Source organism: Phaseolus vulgaris, chromosome 4 (assembly GCF_000499845.2).
Source record: "Phaseolus vulgaris cultivar G19833 chromosome 4, P. vulgaris v2.0, whole genome shotgun sequence".
Lineage (NCBI taxonomy): Eukaryota > Viridiplantae > Streptophyta > Magnoliopsida > Fabales > Fabaceae > Phaseolus > Phaseolus vulgaris.
Genome location: NC_023756.2, coordinates 40,870,872 through 40,889,491, shown reverse-complemented (window position 1 = coordinate 40,889,491; position 18,620 = coordinate 40,870,872). Strand labels below are relative to the sequence as shown.

The following is an 18,620-nucleotide window of genomic DNA, read 5'->3' as shown; positions in this document are numbered from 1 at the left end:
TCCAACTACAAAACCGAAGAACCAAAAATAACCAAATTTAAAACTTGAACAAACTTTAAAATAATTTTAACTTTTTATAACTATTTTAACCCTATCTTATTTAATTAGGTTTTTCAAATTTAAGTTTGACAAAAAATAAAATCCAACCACGTCACATTAAGTACTTTTTCTTCTGTTACCTTCTTTGAGTTATGAATAAAACTGAATTACATGAAGGAAATAATTAAATGAATTTAAATTTTATTTAAATATTAAAACCTTTGTAAGTATTAGGATGTTGGTATTAATGGTAAAGCCAACCAAAGGTAGAAACACTGATTTTGCCTCTAATATTTTTTTTTTATATTTTCATTATTTCCATCATATCATATGATAGTAGTGGTAATGATTGAAAATAAATTAAGAGACTAAAAAAGTATAAAATTATTTTAGATGTTATTGGCATAATATTAAATAAAATACAAATAAATAATTTTCAAGGACTTGAGTCAAAGTTATATACTTCTATAAAACTTTGAATTTATTGAAAAAGGTTTTAAGTAATAAAAAAATAAATCTTATATTGAAAACTGAAACATATCTAAATATAACTTTTTTATATAGTGAAAAAGAAATTGAAAAAAAATGTCTTTGAATCCTTCTTTATTTGTTACTTAACACACATATTTTTTCTTAAATGTGAGTAAACTGTTAGAACCAAACAAAAAATAAAAAAATTCACTGTCACTAAAAAAAAAACAAAACTATAAAACCTATGAAAGCAACAACTATTTTAACGAATGTATCGAACAAAGAGGAAGAAACAAAAAGTCAAAGCAACAAGAACCCACCTAGAAGGAAAGAACATAAAAACACAAATAAGAGAGAGATTGAGAGAGAAAGAGGCTTCATTTTTGCATCACACTCTTTTCCCTTTTGTTTCGCTACAGACAACACCACCATTAACACCGACCTCAAACACCTTCAACCTTTGCTTTTCCCTTCCTTTTTGTTTTACCCTTCTCTGTCTCACACAGTTTTAGATAAAGAGAGAGAGAGAAAAAGGTTGCCACGTCACCATCACAGCTTCTCCACCCAATCCAAAAGCAAAGTTTCCAATTTTCCTTCACAACATAAATACACACAGACATTCACACCCCATTGCGTTTAGATTCTGCTCCCTTTGGTTGAATATTGTTTCTTTCTTTGCCCTGAACCTCCTTTGTGAAGATTTGATTTCTCAGAGAGATGGGGAATTCATTTGGTTGCTCGGCGTCAGGCGAGAGGTTGGTGTCGGCGGCGAGGGATGGAGATTTGGTTGAGGCGAAGATGCTTCTAGAATGCAACCCTGGTCTTGCAAAGTACTCCACTTTTGGGGGTCTCAATTCCCCTCTTCATTTTGCAGCTTCTAAAGGCCATAATGAGGTTTCAATTTCACATTTTCAACCACCCCTTTCTCGTTTTTCTCATCATTTTAATCTTTCGAAGTTTCTATCTTTACTGCTTTTTATTTTCGAAGCTTCTGTGTCTTTGCTTTTTTATTTTTCTTTTGATTTTTTTAATCTGGGTTTCTGTTAGATTGTGGCATTGCTGCTTGAAAATGGAGCTGATGTGAATTCAAGAAATTATTGTGGGCAGGTACGGTTTCGTTTTGGTGTTTTATTTTTAAATGTGTGCTTAACTTGACAGGTTGATTGGAAAGTTATGTTGTATTTGAAATTGAAAAAAATAGTTCCCACGGTTTTGAGTGTGGTTTTGTTTCATGCCTCTGGTGGTTATTCATGGATCAGTGATCTGGTTCCCTATTCAATAGCTGTTAGAATGATAATGTGTAAAAGTTGCACAATTTTATTTGGATGTCTGTTGCTTTTCTTTTTGATGCATGCGTGTTGTGTACTGATTCAACATATGGTTCACTGAATGAGAATTTGATTTGCTTTTGTCCTTGATTTGAAGACGGCATTGATGCAAGCTTGTAGATATGGTCATTGGGAAGTTGTACAAACTCTTCTGCTCTTCAGATGTAATGTGAGTATGAGTACTTCATTTATTAAGTGTGTTTATATGGGAGAAATTCAATCTCTTCACTATTCTTTTTTCTCTCCCTCTTTCTGTCTTTTAGTTATATTTGAACTGTTGTGTCATACGGAGACCATAGGACATAGGGCTGGTTGTTGAATGTTGAATGTGTTAGATGGGAAGGGAATTGTTGGTCTTCAAGTGTATTTTCCTGTTTACTTAAAGTTTCTTTTCAAGAATAACTAGACTGTAGCCAATTGATAACAGGTTATGAAAGCAGATTATCTCAGTGGGAGGACAGCTCTACACTTTGCAGCCATCAATGGACATGCAAGATGCATCAGACTTGTTGTTGCAGATTTTGTTCCAAGTGCTCCTTTTGAAGCTTTACATGCTCGCATGGATGTGGAAGGAGATGGATCAAATGTGAAAAACAAACATGAACAAAGGTGTGTCATTCCTTTTCATCATGTAATTTTTAAAACAGTATTTTACCACTGCAGTGGATTTAATATGTGATATTTTCACCATTGGTGACATGACTTGCTTGTATTAAGATGTTCTTATATTAATGTCACAATCTTATTAGTATTTCACATAATTATTTTAAGGTTTCATTCATAGACATTTACCCATTATATTGCATGGTGTACTACTTATGTATTAGATAAGAATATTAGTTGTGAGAGCTATGCTTAACTTTTTGTGCCAACAATGACGTTGAGTAGGGTTGATAGCAGGACGGTCTATCCACAAACCCAGTTAACCCAACACAACCTGACCTTATATGGTTTGATTTAGGTAATCTGTTTGGCTTGCATCATGTTTGGTTTGGGTTAAGACTTTGCTAACCTGATTTAAGCCAACTTGAAATGAACATCACCAAACCATATATTTATAAAATGATCACCATATAACAGAACCAAAACCATGAGGAGAATGTTTGCACTGTTTAGCTATGGTTGTGATGTTGGCTTTATTCTATTCAATCCCCACACTCCACGGTCACAGTGGAGAGACCAGAGATCGATGCGAGAGGTTTACACATTAGTGGCATCTCTGATGGCTCAGAAAACATCAGTGTTTTTGATGGGTTTGGAGACAACGGATCATGGGTTCACCATTCACCACCGGCTTATTTACTCATTCACTACTGATGCATATACTAATAACTTTAGTTTCATTAGTGGGTTTCTTTTCTCCATCTGAAAACCTTGTGTTTGTTGTTTCGGTTGCTGGTGACTCAGCCCTTCTACTGCTGCTGGTTCCCCATCAGCTTATTGAGGTTGAGGGAGGGTGATGAGATTGTGGGTGTCATAATGAATCAAGCCTGTTTTGGGAGGAAAGAGGATTAGTCAATGATCAATATTTATTATTATTATTATTATTACTATTGTTTTATAGTATGACACAATCACTCACTTGAACCAATCCCATAGAGAATGGGTTTGTTGGTTTGGGTTGTTGTATAAAAATTAGAGAACCCAACCTCATCCAACCCATTATTGTTTAAATTGTTTGGTATTTTAATGGTCCACAACCTAACCCAATCCAACCTGATTACGCTCTCGAGTTTTCTTTTAGTTTTATTGATGTTAAGAATGTTTTAAGGCATGCCTATGCTGCAGAGTTGCAATTTTTGTATGTTATCTTGCTATTTATTTACTTCATTCCAGTGCAGTGTGCTGTCGAAGTTTGTAAATAAAACAGCTGATGCTGGTATTACTGCCCTTCATATGGCTGCATTAAATGGGTACTTTGATTGTGTCCAACTGCTACTTGATCTTGATGCAAATGTGTCAGCTGCAACATTTCATTATGGAACATCAATGGATTTAATTGGTAATCTTTTGTTTAATTTTCTGACAAATGAATGGTAGTTTTCTTTCCTTGAAATTTACTGATGTGCATTGATATAGGGGCTGGAAGCACTCCGTTGCATTATGCTGCTTGTGGAGGCAATTTAAAATGCTGCCAGGCAAGAATTTCTTCAACTTTGATTTGATAGTCTTTTCCTTTGAACATGTCATGATACTTTTATTCTTTCAGATCCTCCTTGCAAGAGGTGCCAGTCGGATGGCTTTGAATTGCAATGGGTAAGTTACTTTAAATGGAAATTTCAGTTTGCAAGCCTATAACATAAATGATTAAATCATATGAATTTAAATTTTTGTTCTCTAGATGGCTTCCACTTGATGTTGCTAGGATGTGGGGACGTCATTGGCTTGAACCATTGCTCGCACCCACTTCTGAAGCCACAATATCGACGTTTCCTTCTTCAAATTATTTGTCCTTGCCTCTCATGAGTGTGCTCAACATTGCCAGGTAATTTTTCAGTCAATATATCTAGAATCTGGATAATGAAAACGTTCAACCAATTTTTTTCTAACAAGGAAAGATGGATTATATTCTAGAAGAAATATTCATTCCATTATGATGGACTTTGTTCCAGATAAATGTGGGATGCTGAGATTTGTTACTTTTCACTATTTGTCTACTTCATAAATAAGTATACATCATTAGTTTTTATTTGTGCATGTGGAATGTGATCACGAGAAATAATACTTTGGGGAAATGGCTTTAGGATCTTCAGATTTTTTTGTTAAACAGATCAAACAATAAATGACTTGACTGATTGATGTTGTTGTCAGTCCAATGAAATTAAATATTCTCCCTCTAATCCTATTTATAAAATACAAATTAGAATAGGGTTTGTCCTTTTCTATAAGATCCAGTCAATAATTTTCCTTGCATTAGTATTTTTTTACAAAAATCCCCCCAGTTAAAAGAGAGAAGGTTGTACTAGCAAATGATTATTAGAGAGAGAGAAATATTAATTACAAGGGTAGTTTTGAAAAACTATAAATTTAGGACCAATTTATTGCTATAAACTAAACTAGCCACATTCTTTAATCTTGATAAATTAGGTCATTGAGTCTTATATAAATAGGAGTGAAAGATGATCTTTGATGAAATGCCTGTCAATTTCAGTACATTTGATCCTATCATGTTGAACTGGATTATTGACAATGCTCTTGACTGACTTGTTATTATGACACAATCGCATAAGGATGTCAACCTTTATTTTAAGGTTATCTAATATGATTTTATCTAGAGTCCTTCACACACACCTTGAGAAGGGCACGAAATTCAACTTCTGCACTAGAACTAGATACCCTATCCTATTTTCTTCTTCTCCGGGTTATCAAACTTTCTCCAAGAAACATTAAGTTTTCATCTTTGCTACTGGAGCAAATGTCTCTTTATATTCAATTCTATAAGTTTGAGTGTATTCCTTTGCAACCAATCTGACTTTATATCTATTTAGTTTCCCATCTGCTTTGTATTTAATTGAAAATATCCATGTGCACTTTACAATCCTCTTATCTCTTGCTTTGTCAATAATCTCCCATGTTGAATTGTTTTGTAATGCATTCATCTCCTTTCTCATGGTTTGAGTCCCAATGTTCACTTTTTATGGCTTCTTAAACTAAGTTAGGAATTTTCGTGGCATCAATAGCAATAATAAAGCTCCAATTTTTATCAAAGAGATTGGCAGTGCAAGCATATTGAGAAATAGGATATATAACACAATCTTTTTCCCTTTCTCAATGCATTGAGTAAATACTAAACAACTCTTCTTGCTCCGGAGTTAAAATGGTTGTTTCATTCTTTGATATTTTATGTCAAAGAATTTGTCTTCTTTTTCATTGTGGGTTGGTTCAATCCCATTGTGATGGCTTCATCTCTTATATCTTGAGCATCTTGCAAAGACAAATATTGTAATGACAGGAATGTGAGCTCCTCCACTTCTAGTTCCTTCTCTCCCTAAACTGGAAGACTAACTAAAAACGATTTTTGTTTTATGAAAAGTGACATCCATGGTGATAAAGAGATGATGACTTTGATGTTGATAACATTTGTTCCCCTTTTTCTTAGAAGGATAACCAATAAATACACATTTAAGAGTTCTAAGATCTAATTTACTGCAATTTGTATTGTAAAAGTGAACAAAAACAACACATCAAAATGAGGTTTTGGAAACAAACATCTGGAAAAGGGAGGACTCTAGTTACTTCTAGAAGATATGACAATTCTTTCTTTTTGCAACCTTGTTTTGTTGTGGAGTATATATGGATGTTAGTTCATGAACAATACCATTATGAGACATAAATTTGGAGAATTCATGATTTACATATTTATTACTATCATCAAACTTATTCTTTTGAATCATTTTCCAAATTGATTTTTGACAAGATGGAAAAATAAGCGAGGATTTGAAAAGACTTCAAATTTACTTTTCATAATGTATGTCTCTGTGATTGGATACAATTGTCAATAAAAGTAACAAACTATTTTCCTTTAGAAGTAGATTCTAGAAAAGGTTCCCAAACATTGGAGTAAATTAACTCATGGGAATATTTTTTTTTTACCACAAATGGGATTGGATGCACGATGATGTTTTGACAATTGACAAATATCACATTTGAAAACTCGGACTTTTTGGTAACAAACAAGAAAACAAGGATTGCATAAAGTTGAATGAGATACAAGTCTTTTATAATGAAGCCATATTTGAGAATTTGCGCATTTGTCAGATGTTGTTTGATGGCTTATGCCATTTATTTTGTTTTGGTCCTTGGACTCAATAGATACAACCCACTCTACTCCCTAACAATTAAAATTGTCTTCCTCATCATGACAAGGTCTTGAAATACACCATAAGAGAAGAAGGTTATTGAACAATTCAAATATTTTGTAAGTTTCTACACAGAGATCAAATTATTGGGTAGTTGTTAGACATGAAACATATTTTAATATAATAGATAATTCTAAATTTATATACCCATATCCACATTAGTACACTATCACCATTTGCAAGTGTAGTTAGTTGTTCTAGTCATTATTTTGATATACAAATTGCAAAGTATAAAAAATGAAGCTGTGATCAGTTGCTCTTGAATCAAGAATCCAAACACCCTGAGATACAAAACCAACAAAATTGAATGTACTCTTACCTTTCAAGGATAGGGTAGATGATCCAGAGGACTTTCTCATTGATTAAAGCATTGTTCTTAGATGATCAAGATCATCCTTATGGTATATGGTTCAGAGGACTTTTTATTAAATCATTGTTCTTAGACGATCAAGATACTCCTTATTGACTTTTTTATATCAGACATTGGAAAAAAAATGTAACAAAGGGAACTTGTTTGGCAAAAGAACAAAAAAACTCAGAATTACTGTTATTGGAGTGAGGTAGGCATGTGGGCTACACGTGCTGTTATTGGTGATGTTGACGACACAACTGTTGGCATTGTGATCATTGAAGTGGGACACCTTTTTGGTCCATCACATTGACCTCAACTGGTGGTGGTGGTTGTTTATGTGGTAGCGGAAACGAGACTCCCAAAATCAGAAACTCTTATACCAACTTTAACTTTGTAAGGAGATAAAAAATTATATTATTGATAACAATCAAATTCTTTAAAATAAGAATAAAAATATGTTGAAATAAATAGGATGCTTCTAAAATAATTTTCTTAGTCACTATCCGGATATTGAAGATATTTTTATCCTAATAATCTACTATTTACAATAATTATCCTGTCTTATCATGTTCATTCTTGTTATCATGTCATGATTCTATCTTAAATTTCTTCATACATTATTTTACAACAATACAAACAATATGCTTTCCTTTCTCTCTCCCATATTTCCTTCATGATGGTTATAGAAATAATAATAAACTTAAGGGTCAAAGTCCTTCTCGATGATCCAAGTCACAAACCCTAGCTCACTACTTTAAACCTTGATTTCTAGCCATGTTAAACAGTTGCCAAGTTCTCATGATATGATTGCTCACAGTACTTGCTAAGTTGAATGTATTTAATATGCATCACTGCTTTTGCTGGTCTCTATTATTATAATGTACTTATGATATCGTGTTTATCATATTATATATCAAATGGTGCTCAATAGAGGCCAATCATGGATGTTACGATTGAAACACATTTCCTTATGTTTTTCTCAGTAACTAACTCACATCTTTGGTATTGAAGTGATTTATTGTATATTTAAGACAAATGCTGACAACGGTGGTTTTCCTTAAGTTATTTGTGGTATGGAGCATGTTAGAAAAACATATTCATTATGGAATATTTGTTTTACATTAGAGAGTGGGGTCAAAGTCATTTTCATTGTGGCTCCTCCCATATTTGTCTTGTGGAGTGATACACAAAGATCTTGCCTATTGTATGATTCTTAATGACAGCGAGATAATACCAAAAGATGCAGTTATCAACTCTTGAAAGAGAAGGAGAAAGAGAAAATTACTTTTTTTTGCCAATGTTGTCCTTTTCCTGATATACCAACTTAGAATTAAATGCTAAACATGTCTCTGTTGTTTATCCTGGATGCAAATGCAGGGACTGTGGATTGCAATCAACTACAACCTCCTCTAGTGAAGTTGATGTTTGTGCTGTCTGCCTGGAGAGGTCATGTTCAGTGGCTGCTGAAGGTTCTGAATTCAATCTTCCGGATATCTATCTGTGTATTTTTGCCTGCTTATCTACACAAGGATATTTGATGAACTGCACAGGCACACTCAGACAAGTCGAAGGCCCACTAGGCTAGATCAGTTAATCACTATGCATTCAACATGAAATACTGAAGTCTTGTTTGATTTTGTTAAGAAAGTTTTTATCTTTTAAAACTAAAACGTATTTGATTATTGTTTTCTTAGTAGCTAATTTAATATATATTTCCAAAATATGGTTTTGAAATCTATGAATTAGAAACACCTAAAAGATGTTTCTCAATAGGGTTTATAGAACATGGTGGCACAACTATATAACTACGTTCATTAATGCCAACTTTACTATAAACTCATCATTTGAATGGCAAAGACACCAAAACCACTGAAAAGATGGATGCAAAACTCACCACTTTTAAAACCTGAAAAGATAGACAAAACACTCACCACTCAGAAACTTGAACAAATTTTCAAAACAGCTTCAAAAACAATTTTTAAAAAAGCTAACCAAATCAAGCAAGCCCTGAGTCATTTCTTGTGCTAGGCATTTGAGCTTACTACTTCTGTGGATGCTTTCACAGTGGAACTGATTTCAAGCGTTTTACATACAGGATGTGGACATGAGCTTTGTGTAAGATGTGCACTCTATCTTTGCTCAACAAGCAATGTTTCTTCTGAAACGTGTGGACCTCCTGGCTCTATCCCTTGCCCCTTATGCAGACATGGAATTGTCTCTTTTGTCAAGTTACCAGGTTCCCAAGCAAAAGAAAACAAAATGCATGTGTCTCTCAGCCTGTGTACCCCATGCATGCTACACCCACGTGACCTAGATCACTCGTCGGTTTCTCGTACCCCTGAGATTCGAAGGAACCGTGTAGCTTCAGTTCCATCAGAGATGCTTTGCCCTGTCACTTGTACTCCATTTCCTTCTGTAGCTATTCCTCTGTGTACTTGCAATGATGGTCCTTGTCCAACATTTGAATCCCGGGAAGGGGAAACACGAGATGAATCAGATCGCCGCTCATCCGCGACGATGGATCAGGATAAAATGGAAGGTCCAAGGCTGGATAAAACAACATGTTCAGGCATGTTTTGGGGTAGAAGAAGTTACAGCAGGGAGCATCAATGCAATTCAGAAATAAATGCTTGACATAATAGGTTGGTGCATGGCCATTCTTATTTTGTGGATACTTCATACAATCTTAGATCATCAATAAAGGAGTCTATAGTTTATCTTATTAACCAGTCTCATATGGTGAAAATCCAGTGTATGTATATGTGAGAGTGATACATAATCTTGCATGTCAGCATCCTACTACCTTTTTAGTACCCAGATATGATATTTAGAAAGCATTAGTAAAATTAGTATGAGCTGGTTGTTACTGCAATTTAGTTGGATTTCATTTTTATCATAGGGAACTCAGTGTTCTTTCAAAAGAAGAGAAAGAAGAAAAATATCTTTCTGTTTTGGCATGTCTCACTTTTGTTTGTGTAGTATATTTTGTTGTAGCTTCTCTTTATAGGTTTACAAGAACAAGTTTGAGTAATGTAACAGCTTGTTGCTGGATTTGTAATTGATCTTCTTGTTGTGAACTGGAGAATGTTTATCTTATCATATCAGCACTGATGTTATAAAGAGTACTTGTTCCACAGATTATGTACCTGCATGGTTTTTGTTTCCTTTGATATCGCTTTTATGAGAAATATTTCGTAGAACACTTTATTTACGGTATATTTGTAACAGAAAAGAAAAGAAACTTAAACTATTTTTATATACTGTTCTGGATGTATTAATTAAATTACAATATATAAACGAGTGGTAGGTTTTAATTTATAAACTAGTTTTATAAGATTAATAAAAGTAAAAATATACTTTTTTTAAATATATATATATATATATATATATATATATATATATTCTCTTAATAAAAAACGAAAATAAAATATATTAATGTATTTTTTATTTAGTTATGTAGAAAGTTAAAAAAACTGTAAAATACAATGAAAATTGTGAAAAAAAATGATATATGATATAAGTAAAGATATTAATGTCTCTTAAATTTATGAAAACTTTTTTCTCCAATTAGAAGTAAATACTTTTTATGTTATCTATACTTATATATAAAGGGATTTTCCTCTCAGTTTTTTTTTTCTATTTTATCTATAGATTAATATTTGATTTTATTTCAGTATTTTGGGCATTGTGTCATTTTTTATTTTTTTAAAAATATTTGAAATAAGTGAAGTAACCATTTTGAATTAAAAGAGATAATTTATTTTGAAAATTAATTGCATAATGAGAGAGAATGTTTGTTTTATGAGATAGAAAATTTAAAAAATATTTGAAATAAATGCAACAACCATTTTGAATTGAAAGAGATAATTTATTTTGAAAATTAATTGCATAATGAGAGAGAAATAAATTTAATAAAATAGTTGAAATAAATGGAACAACCGTTTTGAATTGAGAGAGATAATTTATTTTGAAAATTAATTGCTTAATGTAGGGGAGTGTCTCTTTTATGAGAGATAAATAAATATTAGGAAACGTGAGTGTGAGTAGTGGTCAAAAGTGAACAATTTTGAAAATTCTTGAGTACATTGTCATTTTCCATTAATGAAGGAGTAATTTTTACCGGTTACATCCACTTTCTTACGAATGAGTAGTTTGTAGTTTTCACTAGTTACATCCAAAGAAAAAAAGATGCTCATAAATTTTGACACATCTTGAACCCTCTTCCTTCACGCTTCATGTTCTTCTCCTTCTCTCACCGTCTTAGTCCCTCTTCAATTACCACTGTACACAGCAACAACAACCACCATTGCTTCCTCTTTCTCACACTTCCCAAAGCGTTCGAAGCAGAGACACGTCTCATTTTATAAGGCAACTAAGAGGAGAGGAAGCCAATGAGAGATCCAGGACGCAAGGAGGCACCGCGAGTTCGACATGGAAGCAATCAAATTGAAACCACAAATACTCACCAAAGAGTTCAGCAGTGTCCCTCACAGTCAGAGAACACCTAAAGTTAAAGATAAAGGAGAACCCAAAGAAAGAGGAACTATCGGAACAAATGATTGCAAATGCGAGAGAAAGAAAAAGGATATTAGCAAGTTATGTCCGTTTTTTTTTATATTTGGTTACTTTTTAATTTTTATTATTTAAAAGTAATTCTATTTAATAGAAGGTTGTTTCAAATACTATGTCGTTTTGAAGTTCTGGTTCTTCACTGGCAATAGACGCCGAAGCCACGTTGCTTAGGTGGAGAATACGATACGGAAGCCAACAGGGATAAAATCGGTGAAATGTTTCAATGGCTCTCGGTTTCGTTTTGAAGTTTTGGAAGGTTCTTTGCAGTAGTCGCCGAAGCCACGCCGCTTAGGTGGAGATTATGATGGGGAAGCCATAAATGTTTGAATGGCTCTTGAGGTTTGAGATGTAAATGAACGAAACAATTAGTATAGATTCAGAGTTTTATTAAAGAAGTTTAAAAGTTTCATTTAATTCATTGTTATAGGATTTGAACATTTTTTGTTTCTATTGCTTTCTTAATTTTTTATTTTTTTTTTATATTTTTGTATGAATCCTAAGCCCAACTTTGCGGGCAAAGTTTTTATGTCTACTGATGCTTTGATATATTAGCTATTACATAAGTTGAAAGTTTGGTAATTTGTATTTAGTTTATTATTTCATTTTTTTCAACTTCTTTGTCATGGAAGACGACGTGGATTCAATTGATATGATGATAGATTCTACAACTTCCAATATACAACCCTTGCATAAGGCATTTGATGAACATGAAAGTTACTCTAAACTTGAAATGGGAATGAAGAACATTATCATTTGCATTATGTTTTGACATTGTTTGTTGCTCCAATTTTTTTAAACCTTAATTTTAATCTTGATAAACCTTACAAAGTTCAACATTACACTTAAGTTAAATCAAAACTTAATATTCAAAAACAATAAAATAAAAATATAAAAAATTAATGTAAAATCTTAATAAAACTATTATCAGTGGTGCATTTGGATAATTTATATGTCTTCTCATATAATTTAATATTTATTAAAATTATATGAATATATAAATAATAAAATTGAAAAAGCGGATACATAGTATACTTAAAGTTTTTTCTTTTCTTTTCATACCTTTGTGATTGGAAAGATTTTAAATTATCATGTATGACCAAACATTTCAGTTTTTAAGAGCGGAATATCAAAGGTTTTTTGGTTTTCTTTATAATTAATTGCTCTTAAGAAAAAAAAATCTTATTTTTTATAATTTGTTTAAAGATCTTATTTTTAATTTATTCGTAAGATAACTTTAGTTTAAAACTTTTTTTTTTCCCCCCAAATAATATATATGAAGAAGTTTTCTCCAAAAATAACCTTTATACACAAGTATTTGTATTTGAAAACATAATTAATTATTGTATAAAAATTACACATAATTTCTTCAGAAAGATACGTTTTATTATACTAATCAAATAACACAGATTCAATAAAACAAGTAGAAAAGCTTTATCTCAATAAGAAAATATCACATATTTAATTTTATTTATTCACATTATTGTCTATCATTATATATATATATTCTCACACGTGATCAATGGATTCTAAATAGAGTTACTTGTTATCCTCATCATTTATTTGCTTGTAATATTTGTTTTAGACTAGAAGTAAATGAATAGTGATAGTAAAAAACAACTCTTTATAGAACTACTCCTATAGTCAATTAATTAATATCTCTTCTTAAAAACAACATATCAGTAAGGGTTGAATAAAACTTAAATTTTTTTTAAAGCAATTATAGGCAGGGACCTCATACGAAATTATTTACTAGTTCAAAAATTTTGTTTGAAATATCTTTTTCAAAGCTTGTTAAAGGTTATAAGGATAATAGAACACGTTTTTTGTTATTTCAGGTTATACGTGCAAAATCATCTTCTAATTATCTTCTTTATCTTACCATGAGATAATAAACAAAAGTATTTTTTCATGAAGTTAATTATGATTCTTTTTAGTATTTTATATTGTCACATGCGACTATATGATTTTTTTTTTAATGAGAAGATATGATATACAAACATTATTTGCTTAAAAGAACTTCACAGAAATGAAGGATTTATAAATATAGTCACACTATCTGTTTTTCATCTATCAAATGATCAAACATTAAGAAATAGCATGAAATGTTATGTCATGAGTCGGTGTAAAATCGTTAGTTGCTTATACATAATCAGATTTTTATTACAGACCTTTTAAATAAGACAGTTGAAGATTGGATACAAATATTTGTTCACATGTTAGTAATCAAGTGTTGTTTTTTTAGGTGACAAGGTATTCTATAACACTAAACTTGTGTTTACAATACAAGAAAATCATGAAATAAAAATTAATTTTAGAGATTAAAAATAATTAGTTGCTATAATGACTAAGTTAGAGTCTATTTTAAAGATTAAAAAAAATTTTGATTTCTAAATTAGTTTCTATTATTGTTAAATAGTTTTTAAATTGATATCTAATTAGTTACCAAGGTTTTAACTACCAATTATTTATATTCTAAATTTGGTAGCAAAAACATTGATAGCTAATTAGATAGCAATTTAGAAACCATTTAACAATAATAGAAACTAGAAACAATTTTTTTTTTTTAGTTTCTAAAATGGTCTCTAATTTAGTCACTATAGAAACTAATTATTTTTTGTTTCTAAAATTTGTTTTTATTTCATGATTTTCTTGTAGTGTGAATAAAATGTCTTTTGTTCTGAACATTTATTTTGTGTAATAATAAAATCAAATCTAGCATACATTCTATAAAATGATTTGGTTTTGTTGGTTAGAATCTTAGGATTCTTTAGTAAAATTTTGTGCTTGTTAGGCTATTTAATAAATTCAAAAATGAATTTCTATCTTGTGTATAGAAGTCCATATTGAGCATTGTGTTTTTTAATGTATGTTGTGTCATTTTGAAACTTGTGTAAAGTGTAGGCATTGTAATGCTTAATATGATTATATGATTATATGATTTTTGAAGGATATATTTATAAAATTTAAATTGAAAAGATTAGATTATCAAAATTTAATATTATTTTTTATTATCTAAATATAAGGGTCATTTTGTCAAAATTATGTTAAAGTGTATAATTTAAACTCTATAAATTAAACTGTACTAGATAGACTATTGAGATTAGACTCTTCTAGTCAAAGTCCACCTTATATTTCGTTTCTATAAGAAACATAATAGAAAAAATATTAAAATATATTATATATATATATATATATGTTTTTTTCACTATTTTCTATGATTGGTGAAGTTTCAACAATTATAGAACGTGTTACTTTCTATTTCTATGTTGGTTAACTTACACTTATTCGAATTTAACATACTTTCTATGTTATATTTAACCTTAATTGGCATAGCAAGTTCTTATTTTTTTTTAAAAATCGTGATGTATCTATTTTCTACTCAAATGATAATACCCTGCATACCAAACAAAATTTCTAAACAAATATTTCCAAATAAAGTCTTAATGATTTAGTACACGAACAATTCCAAAGACGAAATGAGGAGATTTAAAGGCAGATGGAGACTCGGAATGCGGGGAGGAAAGTGACGAAAGAAGTGGAGCCAGATTTCCAACCTTTTTCATTTGAAATCTTGAATGAGCCCATTTTTACGAATTAAGTTTTTCTTAAAATTGGCTCATTCAATAGGAAGCAAGATCCAAATGGCCACATAAAAACTTTTAAGGCACAAAGGCTGATATATGGGAGGTCAGACGTGGTCTGATGTAAAATGCTGGTTGGATCCTTGACAGAAACCACTATGGATTGATTTAGTAATTTGCCAGAAGAATTGGTGACATCGCTGGAGGTTTTTGTTAAATTATTTGTTCCTCATTTTGCGGCAAATAAAATGAAGCCTTTGGACACAACAAATTTATTTGATGTAAGGCAAGCCAAGGGAGAAGCGGTGAAATAGTACTTACGTCCTTTTAACGAAGTAGTAGTGCAAATTCCTCAGCCTAATGAAGGGATGTGTGTGGAGGCTTTCATTAGGGGTTTGAAGTCAGATTCGTTTGAAAAGACCGACATATATGGCAGATATCAATCTCCGGGCTATGTCGTATGTTAAAGTAAAGAAGTTTGCTCGGAAAAAGAAAGAGGAAGAGAGATGGGGTGAATTCGGAATGCGGTCAAAAGGAGAAAAGAAGAAAATGAGGTGATACGAGTCCGATCGACAGACAATAATGGTGGTCCTTTGAAAACACGAAGGGAAGAAAAATCGGGAGGAGGTTCATATGGGGGGAGATAAGGAAAAAGTCCGTATATGTATGGATCATGAAAGCCTTATGAGAGAAAGGAAGAAAGAGTGTAGGGTTTGCCGAAGTTGACAATATCTCAAAGGGATATTGTGAAAGACGTAAATACAACACGACTTTTGCGTTTTCTTGAGAAGGCCGCCAAAAATATGGGAAGAAATTCGCGTGCTTGGTGTTGTTTCCATAAAACATATGGACACGATACAGAACAATGTTACACTCTAGCAAGACAAATTGAGGACTTGATACAAAGAGGATTGTTGCAAATTGTTAGAACGGGGATGGAGGAAGGGAAAAAGGAAGAATCAGAGGGAATGAAGGAAGAGAAAGGCGAAAGGAGCGACGAGGGGGAAGAAGGGCATGAAAGGCCAGTGATGGGAGATCTAAATACGATTACAGGTGGATTTTCGGGAGGAGTTGTTTCTAACATGGATAGGAGACGATATGCTCAGGCAGTGATGCATGTAGCTGCGGAGGTGGCGTCTACGCCGACGCTGAGTTTTACCAAAGAAGATTTGGAAGATGTTTTTCCTCATGATAATGACCCCATAGTCATTTCAGTTGTGAGAAAAGTCGACGTATTTATAGCGTGCTAGTTGATCAAGGGTCTTCGACTAATGTGCTTTTTTGGGATGCTTTTGTGGCTATGGGAGGATCGTTGGACGAGCTGGAATCGCATGAGGGAGTTTTGGCTTGGTTCTCAAGTGACTCAGTCCAAGTGTGGGGTTACATAGAAGCTCATATTACTTTTGGAGATGATAGTAAAGCCAAAACAATTACTATCAGATACATGGTCGTTAATACTCATTCGTCATATAATATCCTGTTAGGTCGACCTACCATTAAAAATTTAAGGGCAGTAGTGTCACCAGTACATATGAAGATGAAGTACCCCACTGATAGGGGTGAGGTGGGGGTAATAAGGGTAGATCAGAGGGTGGCAAGGAAATGTTATGAGGGGAGTTTAAAAAATAAAAAGAAGTGTTGGCAGGTGGAGAGAAGAGGTGGTGAAGTAGAGTTAGACCCAAGGATAGATTATGAGGGGGAAAGACCACAACCAGTGGAGGAAGTAAAAAATGTAGCAATGGGAGGTGATAGATTTCTAAAGATAGGTAGTTGTATGGAGATGGAGCGAGAAAAGGAGTTAGTAGAATATCTGAAAGAAAATTTAAGTTCTTTTGCATGGATGGTTCAGGATATGCCTGTGATTTATCCCGATGTTATGCGTCATTGGTTATCAATGAACCCGAATGTAAAACTTGTGGTGCAGAAGAGACGAAAGTTGGGCGAAGAAAGGCGACAAATAGTAGACGAGGAGGTGGAGAAGCTGAGGAGTGTTGGTTATGTTTGGAAAATACAATACCTCGCTTGGCTAGCCAATGTAGTTTTGGTGTAGAAGAGTAATGGAAAATGGAGGATGTGTACATATTTCACAGATCTGAATAAAGCGTGCCCTAAAGATGCTTATCCTTTACCTAACATTGATGTGTTAGTAGACGGGGTGTCAGGTTGCGAATTACTAAGCTTCATGGATGCGTATTCAGGTTATACCGTGATGCCGTTTGGCTTAAAAAATGCAGGAGCAACTTATCAGCGGTTGATGGATAGGATTTTGGGAGGCATGTTGGGTACGAATTTGGAGGCATATGTCGATGATATGGTGGTGAAGTCTGTAAAAGCTGATAGCCATGTGCAAGATTGGAAAGAGCTTTTTCAAGCATTAAACAAGTATAAATTGAAGTTAAATCCAGAAAAGTGTGTGTTTGGGGTAAAGGCAGGGAAGTTTCTAGGCTTTATGTTGACATAGAGGGGGGATCGAGATGAATCCAGAGAAGTGCGCAACAATCCTTAACATGCGGAGTCCAATGTCGGTTAAGGAAGTGCAACAACTACTTGGAAGAATGGCTTCATTATCGAGGTTTATTCCAAAGGCGGGCAAAAGGTCGGTCTCTTTCTTTCAATGTCTGAGGGGGAATGACCGATTCATATGGACGAAGGAATGTGAGAAGGCTTTTCAAAGGCTAAAAGAACTATTAGCGTCACCACCAATCTTAATTAAGCCCATAGCTGGGTCACCCGTCTATCTGTATTTGTGTGTAACAGAAAGGGCGATAAGCACGATGTTAACACAAGAGAAAGAGAAGGAACATATGCCAATTTATTTTGTTAGCCAGACATTACAGGGGGCGAAGGTGAGGTACTAGAAGATATAAAAAGCAGTCTTGACAGTTGTGATTACAACGATATGATTGAAGTATTATTTTTAGAATTTTCAAGTAGTAATAAGGACGAATTTGCCAATTAAACAAGTTGTGCAGGAGATGGATTTGGCAGGGAGAATAATGAAATGGGCGATTGAATTATCAGAATATGGACTTCTATTTGAAGGTAGGGGTTTGGTAAGGCCTCAAGCACTGGTAGATTTTGTGGCAGAGTTAGCACCATCAAGTGATGAAGTTTTGAAGGAAAGTTCGGGGGGATGGATTTTATCAGTAGATGGCGTGTCAAACGTTTGGGGGAGTGGAAGAGGTATAATCTTGGAAGGGCCAGATGATGTCCTAATAGAACAGTCATTGAAATTCGCATTCTGAGCAAGTAATAATCAAGCAGAATATGAGGCTTTGTTGGCAGGGATGAGGTAGGCGATTGGTATGGGGGCCAGGAGGTTGGTGGTAAGAAGTGACTCGTAGTTGGTGACTGAGCTGATAGTAGGAAACTTCCAGGTGTGAGATCCAAATTTGGCCAAGTATCTGGAGAAAGTGCA

General features: G+C 33.1%; 2 protein-coding genes across 2 annotated transcripts; both read left to right on the top strand.

The window, feature by feature from the left end:
* The first annotated feature begins 774 nt into the window (after positions 1 to 774).
* On the top strand, positions 775 to 10,185 carry LOC137837664 (E3 ubiquitin-protein ligase XBAT33-like). The gene is made up of 10 exons (XM_068646758.1): positions 775 to 1,404; positions 1,558 to 1,617; positions 1,936 to 2,007; positions 2,266 to 2,447; positions 3,680 to 3,840; positions 3,918 to 3,976; positions 4,048 to 4,094; positions 4,180 to 4,323; positions 8,427 to 8,518; positions 9,145 to 10,185. Exons 1-10 carry the CDS (start codon positions 1,228 to 1,230, stop codon positions 9,681 to 9,683), a joined length of 1,533 nt encoding a protein of 510 aa, XP_068502859.1. The 5' UTR covers positions 775 to 1,227; the 3' UTR covers positions 9,684 to 10,185.
* A 6,317-nt stretch (positions 10,186 to 16,502) lies between these two features.
* LOC137838827 (uncharacterized) lies at positions 16,503 to 17,252 on the top strand. Its single transcript, XM_068648049.1, has one exon. The coding sequence runs from the start codon at positions 16,503 to 16,505 to the stop codon at positions 17,250 to 17,252; it is 750 nt and encodes a 249-aa protein (XP_068504150.1).
* The last annotated feature ends 1,368 nt before the right edge of the window (positions 17,253 to 18,620 follow it).